General features: G+C 39.8%; 2 protein-coding genes across 2 annotated transcripts in view; one reads left to right on the top strand and one right to left on the bottom strand.

Annotated features, from left to right (window-relative positions):
* Positions 1-12,016, top strand: part of LOC125838691 (casein kinase 1-like protein 3) — a 509,325-nt gene that overhangs the window by 176,987 nt on the left and 320,322 nt on the right. The window lies entirely within an intron of this gene.
* Positions 9,418-11,190, bottom strand: LOC125838613 (uncharacterized). Its single transcript, XM_049517667.1, has 2 exons — positions 11,158-11,190; positions 9,418-9,843 (listed from the first exon to the last, which is right to left on the bottom strand). The coding sequence occupies exons 1-2, from the start codon at positions 11,188-11,190 to the stop codon at positions 9,418-9,420; spliced, it is 459 nt and encodes a 152-aa protein (XP_049373624.1).

The following is a 12,016-nucleotide window of genomic DNA, read 5'->3' as shown; positions in this document are numbered from 1 at the left end:
ACTCACACAATTTTTTAACGCATATTTCTACATTTACAAGCCTTTTTTTAGGAATTAATAAATTCCTCAATTTTTTGTGTGCATTAGCCTATGTATCTGGAGCCTCGGAGCGCCCAAATTTTTGCTTTGAAAAAACTTTATGAGGACCTCTGTAATGAGTTGGGGAACCACCGTTGTAACACCTTAGAACTTAGCTCAGACAGAAAAATAGAAAACAGGTGAACCACAGAGGGGTTCACGGGCCGTGATCAGGACCACGGTCCGTCATCCTCATCGTGGTTCACACCATCCCAGAAATGGTGGACCACGGGACCCTTCACGGGCTGTGGATCCCCACACTAGCTGTGGGAAGGCTCGTGGAGGTAAGATAGAGCCACCAAGGCTCAAGTGTCTGACCACGCAGCCCACCACGGGCCGTGGTCTGGATGATAGACCGTGGATGGGTCCGTTGTCTTGAGCCAGCAGACCCCTAGCCTAAGTCAAGAACCACGGTGGCCTTCACGGTCTATGGCCCTTAACACAGGTCGTGGTGAGACTCGTAAAGCTGAACCAGTAGGCCCTATCCCCAAGTGAAGAACTAGGGTGGCCTTCACGGTCTGTGGTCCTTCACACGGTACCGTAGAAGGAACCTCTCAGAACCAGTAGACCGTGGCCAAGAACCACGACTCACTTGATGGGTCGTGGTCCCAACGACAGACCGTTTGTAGTGTCCTGGTCGGCCTCCGTCACATTTTAAGTTGGGGTTGTTTTGGTCCTTTCCCTTACTATTGGGCATTTAAACTACGTCGTTTTACACCTAAACTATGTCATTTTACTCAGTTTAAGCCTAGTAATTTAGTCAGAACCTACCCTAAATGATTATTCACCAAAATTCATCAAAACTTAGGGCAAAGAGAGGAGAAAGAGTCGACTAACCCCTCAAGAACAAGCAAGAGATTTTCTTCAGTTCCATCCCCGAAATCGAAGGATTTCTCCGTAGATTTCGTCATTAGGTATGTGGGCTTTCACTAGTGGATTTCTTTCATCCATTAGGTCCCTAGAATTCAGTCAGATCTTGATTTTTTGTATCTTGCTTAGACCTAGGATTCCTAAAACCTTAGATATGTTGTTAGAGTATTCTTAATCGAATTATCATGTTTTAATGGAATCGTTGCTTAGTCCTTTGCATGAAACTCAGAACCCTAGTTGTGTAGATTTTCTTAGTTCATGAATTACACTTGCTAGGTCAGTTAAACAGATACACATGCCTCATATTTCGAATGTTTCATTGTCAGTACATAAATGTTGCATTCTCAATTAGCATGTCAGAATATTGAGCTAATTCAATATTTCAGTTATGTTGTGGAATACACATTTCCAGTTTCGAGTAGGCTTAGCACCGAGTTGGACTAGGGTTCATCATACTCTCATAGTCCTAGAACTACCTGCCCCCGTAGGTTAATAAGTCCCCTCTATTGGGCATCCGATTTAGTGATCACGTCAGTCATGCCTTTATACCCCTGGCAAGGTATATTTGGTCCTCTCGATGGGGCGTATACATCGGACTCCACGTTTAGCTCACGTGGTTTTATGTTGGTTAATAGTAGCTCCCACAGTCAGATTCAAGTGCATTTGACCAAGTTTTGTGTTTATACTTCAATATTCAGTCCCAACATGTTATGTTCATAATTAGTACTTGGTCATTTGCATTTAGCTCAACTTTCAGTTATATTTCAGTATCTATGTTTTTGTTCAGATTATGTCATTGTTCAGTTGTGCTTCATTCAGTTTACATATCTTGTTCAACTATTATCTATATCATGCATGTTCAGTACATTCCAAGTACTGACGCATACTTTGTGCTACATCCTTTCATGATGCAGGTTTAGGTGTTCAACATCCAGATTACACATAGATCGGTTCTCGATCCGTATTTAGCAGCTTCAGTGGTGAGTCCTCATTTTCCGAGGATAATAGACATGTTTTTCATATCCAGTCTTTTATTTTAGTGTTTTAAGTTTCTCTAGAGTTAGCTAGGGGCATATCCCAACAACTCTAGTCAGTAGAGGCTTTTTCAGACATAGTATTAGATTCAACTTTAGATTTGAGTGAATGTTCAATATCATTGAACTCTTAGTAGTTTTATATATATTTAGATCAGTATTGGCTATTTCCCATCTTTCAGTTATCTCTTGTTTTAGCTTCCGCATAGTATCTCTTTTTTCAGTATGCTTATGATATGCCAGCTTCAGAGTTAGCTTGGGGTCACTCGTGATCCTAGGTCCCGTTTTTACGTCAAGGGGGTAGCCTTGGGGCGTGACAACCACGTATACTCACATCATTTTTAACAGCTATTTCTGCATTTACAAGCCATTTTATTAGGAATTATCCGAATTCCTTAATTTTTCATGTGTATTAGCCCATGGATCTGGCGCCTCAGAGCACCCAAATTGTTTTTTGAAAAAACTCTATGAAGACCTCCGTAATGAGTTCGGGAACCACCACAAATACTCACATCATTTTTTAATGTAAATTTCCGCACTTTCAAACCCTTTTTTAGGAATTACCCAAATTTCCTGATTTTTCATGTGTATTAAATGCCCACAGATCTGGCGTCCTGAAGCACACAAAATATTTTTTTTTAACGTCTGTTTTGGCATTTACAATCCCTTTTTAGAAATTACCCAAGTTTCCCAATTTTTCGTGTGTACTAGTCCATGGATATAACGCCTCGAAGCACCTAAAAATATTATTTGAAATAACTTTATGAGGACCTCAGTAATAAGTTGGGAACCACCGCGTATACTAACATCATATTTAATGCCTATTTTCGCATTTACAAGCCCTTTTTTTAGGAATTACTCAAATTTCCTGATTTTTCTTGTGTATAGCCCATGAATCTGGCGCTTCAGAGCACCCAATTTTTTTTTAAAAAATATTTATGAGGAAATCTATAATGAGTTGGGGAACCACCGCGTATACTCACATCATTTTAATGCCTATTTCCGCATTTACAACTACGTATACTCACATTATTTTTAATGCTTATTTCCGCATTTACAAGCCTTTTTAGGAATTATCCAAATTCCCATGATTTTTGTTGTGTATTAGCCCATGGATCTAGCGCCTCGGAGCACCTAAAGTTTCTTTTTGAAAAAACTTTATGAGAACATCTGTAATGAGTTGGAGAACCATCGTTTATATTGACACCATTTTATCAACGCATATATCCGCATTACAAGCACTATTTTAGGAATTACCCAAATTACCTGATTTTTCGTGTGTATTAGCCCATGGATCTGACGCCTCAAAGCACCCAAAATGTTTTTTTGAAAAAACTTATGAGGACATCTGTAATAAGTTGCGTAACCACCGCGTATACTCACATCATTTTTTTAAAGCCTATTTCCGCATATACAAGGCCTTTTTTAGGAATTATCAAAATTCCCTGATTTTTGTTGTGTATTACCCCATGGATCTGGCTCCTCGGAGCACCCAAATTTGTTTTTTGAAAAAACTTTATGAGGACCTTCGTAATGAGTTGGGAAACCACCGCATATACTCACACCATTTGTTTAACGCTTATTTCCGCATTTACATGCCATTTTTTTTTACGAATTATCCAAATTTCCCAATTTTTCGTGTGTATTTAACCCATGGATCTGGCGTCTCGGAGCACCCAAAAACATTTTTTGAAAAAATCTTTATGAGGACCTCCCTAATGAGTTGGGGAACTACTGCGTATACTCACACAATTTTTTTAACACCTATTTTCTCATTTACAAACTATTTTTTAGGAATTACCTAAATTCCCCGATTTTTCGTTTGTATTATTCCATAGATCTTACGCCTTGGAGCACCCAAAAATATTTTTTTGAAAAATCTTTATGAGGACCTCCGTAATGAGTTGGGGAACCACCACATATACTCACACAATCTTTTAACGCCTATTTCTACATTTACAATCTCTTTTTTAGGAATTATCCAAATTCCCAAATTTTTCGTGTGTTAATTAGCCCATGGATTTGGCACCTCAGAGTACTCAAAAACATTTTTTGAAAAAACTTTATGAGGACCTCTCTAATGAGTTGGGGAACATCACACATACTCACACCATTTTTAACACCTATTTTCTCATTTACAAGCTGTTTTAAAGGAACTACCTAAATTCCCCAATTTTTCGTGTATATTAGCCCATGGATCTTGCGCCTCAGAGCACCCAAAAATATGTTTTTGAAAATACTTTATGAGGAACTCCGTAATGAGTTGGGGAACCACCCCGTATACTCACACCATTTTTTAACGCCTATTTTTGCATTTACAAGCCTTTTTTAGGAAATACCCAAATTTATCAATTTTTTGTGTATATGGATATGGCGTCTCGGAGAACCCATAACTTTTTTTGAAAAAAATTGTGAGGACCTCGGTAATGAGTTGGGAAACTTTTGCGTATATTCACACCAATTTTTTAACGTCTATTTCCGCATTTACATGCCATTTTTTGGAAATTACCCAAATTACCTTATTTTTCGTGTGTATTAGCCCATGGATCTGGCGCCTCGTAGCATCAAAAAAAAAAATTTTGAAAAAACTTTATGAGAACTCAGTAATGATTTAGGGAACCACTGCGTATACTCACACCATATTTAACGCCTATTTCCATATTTACAAGCCCTTTTTAGGAATTACCCAAATTCCTCAATTTTTCTTGTGTATTAGCCTATGGATCTGACGCTCCAGAGCACCTAAGTTTTAAAAAAAAACCTTTAAGAGGAACTTTGTAATATACTCACACACTTTTTAACGCCTATTTCTGCATTTTATAAGCCTTTTTTAAGAATTACCCAAGTTTCTTGATTTTTCGTTTGTATTAGCCCATGAATATGGCCCCTTGGAGCAACAAACCTTTCTTTAGAAAAAAACTTTATGAGGACCTTCGTAATGAGTTGGGGAATCGCCGCGTATTCTTAGACCATTTTATAACGTCTATTCCCGCATTTAGAAGCCCCTTTTAGAAATTACTCAAATTCCCCAATTTTGTGTGTGTATTAGACAATGGATCTAGCGCCTCGGAGCACCCACAAATAATTTTTGAAAATAATTAATGAGGATCATTATAATGAGTTGGGGAACCACCCTATATACTCACACCATTTTAACGCCTATTTCCGCATTTACAAGCTCTTTTTTAGGATTTACCTAAATTCCCCAATTTTTCGTTTGTATTAGCCTATGGATCTGACGCCTCGGAGCACCCAAGTTTTTTTAAACAAACTTAAGAGGAACTACGTAATATATTCACATCATTTTAACGCCTATTTCCACATTTTACAAGCCTTTTTTAAGAATTACTCAAATTCTTCAATTTTTCGTTTGTATTAGCCCATGAATTTGGTCCCTCGGAGCAACAAGCTTTTTTTTTGAAAAAAACTTTAAGAGGACTTCTATAATGAGTTGGGGAACCACCGTGTATACTTACACAATTTTTTAACGTCTATTTTCGCATTTACAAGCTCATTTTAGGAATTACCCAAATTTCCCAATTTTTTGTGTGTTAATATTATCTCATGGATCTAGCCCCTAGGAGCAACCAATTTTTTTAAAAAAAACTTTATGAGGACCTCTGTAATGAGTTGGGGAACCGCCGCGTATACTTAGACCATTTTTAATGCCTATTTCCGCATTTACAAGTTGTTTTATGAAATTACCCAAATTTTCCAATTTTTTGTGTGTATAAGCCCATGGATTAGGCGCCTCTGAGCAACCAAAATATCTTTTTGAAAAAAACTTTATGCGGACCACCATAATGAGTTGAGAAACCACCACGTATACTCACACCATTTTTTTAACGCCTATTTCCGCATTTCAAGCCTTTTTTTAGGAACTACCATATTTTCCGATTTTTCGTGTATTAGCCCACGATCTGTCACCTCGGAGCACCCATGATTTTTTTTGAATTATTTTTTTGAGGACCTTCGTAATGAGTTGGGGAGCCACTGTGTATACTCACACCAATATTTTAGCGCATATTTCTGCATTTACAAGCCTGTTTTTAGAAATTATCCAAATTCCCTGATATTTCGTGTGTTACCCATGTATCTGGTACCTCGGAGCACCCAATTTTTCTTTGAAAAATGTTTATCAGGACCTCCGTAATGAGGGAACTACCACGTATAGTCACACCATTTTTTAACCATTATTTCCGCATTTACAAAGACCTTATTAGGAATTACCCTAATTCCCTGATTTATCGTGTGTTAGTAGCCCATGGATCAGGCGCCTCAGAGCACCCAGAGGCTCGAAGCCCTCGCCCATTCCTGATTTATCGTATGTTAGTAGCCCTGTGACACATTATTGTTTTAAACTTTTTGATGAAGAGAAGCAAAAATTGAAGAGATTTTTCAAAGAAGCACGACAAAGAGTATGTCTGACAATTGATACTTGGACCTCTTTGCAACAGATTAATTATATGTGTATCACTGTACATTGGATCGATAATGAATGAATTATGCATAAGAGGATAATCAACTTATGTCCAATTTCTAGCCATAAAGGTGAAGATATGACTAATGAGATTATTAAGTGTTTGCGTTATTAGGGATTTGATAAAATATTTACCATCACAGTCGATAATTCTAGTTCGAATGACGTGACTGTGAAAGAGTTGTCTAATATATTCACTAAACGGGGGATCAATTTCATGAATGGAGAACTCCTCCATGTGAGGTGTATGACACATATTCTAAATCTTGTTGTTCAAGATGGTTTGAAGGTATCTGTTGTGTCTATTGAACGGGTTTGAAAAGGAGTTAAATACATAAGACTGTCTCCTGCGAGGTGTAAGAGGTTCCAAGAATGTCGTGAAGATGGTTGATATTAATTGTAAAAACATCTTTATGTTTGGATGTTTCTAGGAGATGGAACTGCACATACTTGATGTTAAATAGGGCTATTCAGTTTGAAAATGCGTTTTCTAGTTATGTTGCTCGTGATATTGGCTTGTTACATTACCTTAAGTTTGTTGAGGATGAATATGGAAATGATGAAAATGGAAGCATTGTTGGTGCCCTTTTGAGTGATGACTGGGACAATGTAAGAAAAATTGCTAATTTTCTTCAAATTTTTTATGATCTTATCGAAGAAGTATCTGGATCACACTACGTCACAACAAACTCACATTTTCTTAAAATTTGTGAGGTTTCTTGTTATTTGAAACAATTGATATTGAGTGAAGATGATAATGATGATCTTTTGGGTAAAATTGCTTCGAATATGAGAGAAAAAATTGATAAGTATTGGGCTACTCCAAAGAAGATGATTTTTATTTCTTGCGTTTTGGATCCTTGTCACAAGTTCGTTTCAGTTGGCTTTGCACTTCAAATGATGTTTGGGAAAGAAGGTCCAATTTTAGAGAAAGGAGTTAGAGACTACATGGATTTGTTGTTTGGTGAATATGTAAAGTCCCTTTCTAAAATGATAAAGGTAGTCAACACCCTTCTATCTTCAGAATTGCAAAAGTATCTTACTGAAGGAAATGAAGTTGAAAGCAAGAACTTCAACATCTTGTCTTGGTGGAAAATAAACTCACCTAGATTTCTCGTTCTTGCTGAGATGGCTTGGGATGTGTTAGCTATTCCTATTTCAAGTGTGGCATCCGAGTGTGCATTTAGTACTGGTGGACATATCTGGATTCATTTAGGAGTTAATTAACTCCTAAATTGGTGCAAACTCTAGTGTGCCTTCAAGATTGGATTAGAAGTGAATCACGACATATAAGTGTTGAGGAAGATATAGATGTCCTCGAACAGCTAGAACAAGGTAAGGATATTATACTTATAATAGTTTTAATTGTTATTGTAAATAGTCATTAACATTTTTTTGGTTGATTAACATAAATTCTCTATAGATTTGGCGAATAGCATTATGGATGATTAATATGGAGTTGAAACTCTTTCTTTTTTGCTCTTGGATATGGACATTTGGTAAACCATTCTAGCTACAAGTTGCTCTAAGTTATTTACTTGGTTTTCAATGCATAAGCCTTCTGTCAAGAAAATAATTAAGGATATGAGGCCAAATATTGCATATTGTTAAGCAGACTTGCTCAACACTTGATACATATTTACTAATTAGAAGTGTCTTGAGTCAATTAAGAGACATGATGATACTATAAATGGATTAGTTGCTAATAAAAATGGAATTGTTAATTTAGTGATTGTGCCTGCATCTTACCGTGTTCATTTGAAGATGGATGTTATGCATTTATGGAGCCTATTTCATCATTAAAGTGAATTCAATCTAGATTTCAAAAGCATTTTGTCATTAAATGTATAAATGCTACGGTAATAGTCTATTAAACTGGTGGTTGTCTTTTTTTTCTTTTTCAGATTTTGTGATTCAGTCTTGGTTAGAAACTTGGTGAGAATTTTGCTGATATTGGTGGATCAAGCAACTGTTCAAGATTGTCTCGTTGAACTATTTTATTTTAGTATTAGTTTTAGTTCGTAATTGAGCGGTAGCTTTTGCAAGTTTGTGAATGTTAGTAATTTGATTAACATCTGAAGTTTTGTCTTATGTTTTGGCGGTAACATGTAATTATAGCCCCCGGGACCTCGAGGCTCTGTGCCCTTACGCCGCCCTAATCCTCCGTTGAACTATTTTATTTTAGTATTAGTTTTAGTTTGTAATTGAGCGGTAGCTTTTGCAAGTTTGTGAATGTTAGTAATTTGATTAACATCCGAAGTTTCGTATTATGTTTTGGCAGTAACATGTAATTATAGCCCCCGTGACCTTGAGGCTTCGTGCCCCTACGCCGCCCTAACCCCCTGGGACCTCGAGGCTCCGTGCCCCTACGCAGCCTTACCCCTCGGGACCTCGAGGCTTTGTGCCCCTACGCCGCCCTAAACTACTAGGACCTCGAGGCTCCGCCCTACTCCCCCCCATCTGGACCTCGAGGCTTCGTGCCCCAACGTCGCCCCACCCCCCCTCGGGCCCTCGAGGCGCCGTACCCCTACACCTCCATACTCCCTTCGAGACCTCAAGGGATCGTTCCCCTACGCCTCCTTAACCCCCCGGGACCTCGAGGCTACGTTCCCCTACGCCGCCCTAATACCCCGGGACCTCGAGGCTTCGCCCAACCCCCCTCGGTACCTAGAGGCGTCGTGCCCCTACACCGCCCTACACCACCTCGGGACATCGAGGCCCCTACCCATCTCTCCGGGACCTCGAAGCGTCGTTCCTCGAACCCCCTACCCCCTCAGGGGGGCGTGCCTCCTACCCCGTTCCCGAGACCTCGAGGACCAGCAAACCCCTACCCTTGGGTCCCCGAGGCCCCTACCCCTACTCACGAGGCCCCTAACCCCGGGGCCCCGAGATTTCTACCCCCTGCCCCCCGGGACCTCGAGGCACCGTTCCTCGAGGCCCCTGGTCGCCGGGGACCTAGAGGCCCCTGGTACCCTGGGCCCTCGAGGCCCCTGGTCCCCTCGATTCCCCTGGTCCCCGAAGCCCTAGAGCCCCATCGAGCCCTCTAGCCCCTGAGGCCTTCAAGGCCCTTGATACCCCTAGGACCTCGAGTCCCCGAGGACTTCCCCGAGGACCCTGGGGACTCAAGGCCCCGGGACCTTGAGGGGCCGTTCCCAAAGGCACCAATCCCCCCGCCCCGGGTACCTCGATGTGCTGTGCCCTAATACCCCAACCCCTGGGACCTCGAGGTGCCGTACCCCGAGTCCCCAACCCTCCGACTCCGGGACCTCGAGGCACAGTGCCCTGAGGACCTTCCCTCCCACACCCCCGAACCTCGAGGCGCCTTGTCCCGAGGCCCCCACCGTCTCCCCCTCCCTCCCGGGCCCTCGAGGCACCGTCCCCCTATACCCTCAACCCTGGGTCCTCGAGGCGTCGTCCCTCGAGGCACTTTCCCCCTTCCCCCGAAGGACCTCGAGGCGCCCGGAGGCCCTCAGCCCCTCCCCCACCCCTCGGGACTTTGAGGCGCCGGACCTATTCAATTGTTTACCTAGTATTTATATTATAATACAAAATGCCTATTGAAAATAATTACAAGTATTCAAAAAATAGACAAGAGTATTATATCTCTTTTAGTGTTTCCTCTTTTTTCCATTGCTAATTGAAGGAAATTTGTGAACCTTTCTTCTCTTTATACTTCGTGTAACCCTCTTTGAAATATTAGTTTATTTCATTGTAAAACTTCACCTGTAGTTTTTCATTTAATTAAGTTAATCTAACTATTCAAAGTTAGAATTCATCAAATCAAAAATAACTAAAATACAATCCAATAGAGAGAGAGAGAGAGTTTGGGCCTTTTGGGCCTAAACTGTTGCTGCGCAGAATTATTTAGCTAATTTTATTTCCTTTTTCAGCTTCTTTTGAAAAACATTTGCTGGTTTGGTCCTCTTTTCAATTGTATATAACACTGTATAACAGTGTATATAGGTCGTATATCAGCTCCTTCCACCTGTATATTAACTTCAAATTCTTGACAAGGTTAACTCGAACAAAGAATGTTGGATTTCAACCCAACGAAATGCAGAGGGGACTCATATGAGAGACAAAGAGAGTTCACATGCAAAGTAAACAAAGGAAATGTATTTGTATTTATTTTCTTCTATATTCAAGTAGATAAATTGATATATCAGTGAAATTATGATAAGAAATGTAGAATACTTTCATAACTGAACCAAACATAAATTTCGTTCAACTTCTAAATAAAATGAGACAATGAGATGAGCTTGAAATCAAAATATGTTATATCAACTAATAAATATTAGCCTAACAATGCTTGTATAACAGGTTGTATATCCTGTTATATGCAAAAGGCAACAACATTCAAATATATATAAATCTGTTAAAAAAAGGGCAAAAGGCAGACAAGCTTAGAAAATCAGCAACCTACAAGAGTTGTGCCAAAAAGAGGGACCAAAAAACAAAGTATTTTCTTCGTTTGGAATATCATATATCTATTAACACACAACAAGCTTTTAATAGATTGCAAATGTTAAATAGACATCATAAGTATTTTATTATAGCTCTTATGGAGCCATTTCAACATATGAGACACCTGCGGAGATATAAAAGAAAACTGAACATGCATACAGCTGGCACAAATTTCAATGGAAAGACATTTTAATGTTGTTCTTCATGAAGATGAGAAAATAGGGGGTTTACCTGTAACTCAGCAGGAGATGGAAGATTTTGCATTTTTTGTTAATTCTTGTGCATATGAAGAAATCCCTTTTAAAGGTAGCCTGATTGCATTTTTAAAAGGTTGGATCGAATATTGGCAAACTCACATCTTTTGGAATGGTTCTCGACTGTGGAGGTGGATCATTTACCTAGAACGGGGTCAGATCATTTACCTATTCCTGGTATGATATGCTGGCAGTTATGGAAAAGAAGAAATAAGGTGAATTATGGAGGCACTATGACTTAGAGGAGAGTGATATATGAGATCTCTAGAAACACTCATCTCTTAACCCTGATTTTGTATCCATGGATGAAGAACATCCCACAAGAACGGCCCATGTTGATGGGACTACCGTATATACTCATACCATTTTAAACATATTTTTCTGCATTTACAAGCTCTTTTTTTAGGAATTACCCGAATTTCCCAATTTTTCTTGTGTATTAGCCCATGGATTTGGCGCTTCGGAGCACCCAATTTTTTTTTTGAGAAAAACTTTATGAGGATCTCCGTAATGAATTGAGAACCACCGCGTATACTGTAACACCTCGAAAACTAGTAGGCTTAACTAGATCTTGTCGTAAAGGTTAGAGTCATAAAATTTGCTTCTCGTACTTAGAATGAAGGGTTTAGGGGTTAAACGTCAAGGTATGACCCCCTAAGGACCAACCAAGGGGCCTTGAGGAGGACCCTAACCTTGTACCTAAAATTGAGCCCAAGACCTTGCCCTATGGCAGGACCTAAGCCCCGTGGGTGGGTCCACACCCCGTGGTATGGTCTCGTGGGTCAAGGGCCAAGATCAGTAGCTGCAGACCCCAACCCACGCCCCACCAGTACGGG

The sequence above is a fragment of the Solanum verrucosum genome, unplaced genomic scaffold (genome assembly GCF_900185275.1).
Source record: "Solanum verrucosum unplaced genomic scaffold, falcon-dt-bn FXZP01000182.1, whole genome shotgun sequence".
Taxonomy (NCBI): Eukaryota; Viridiplantae; Streptophyta; class Magnoliopsida; order Solanales; family Solanaceae; genus Solanum; species Solanum verrucosum.
Note: the sequence above shows the minus strand (reverse complement) of the source record. Positions and strands in the feature narration are given on the sequence as shown.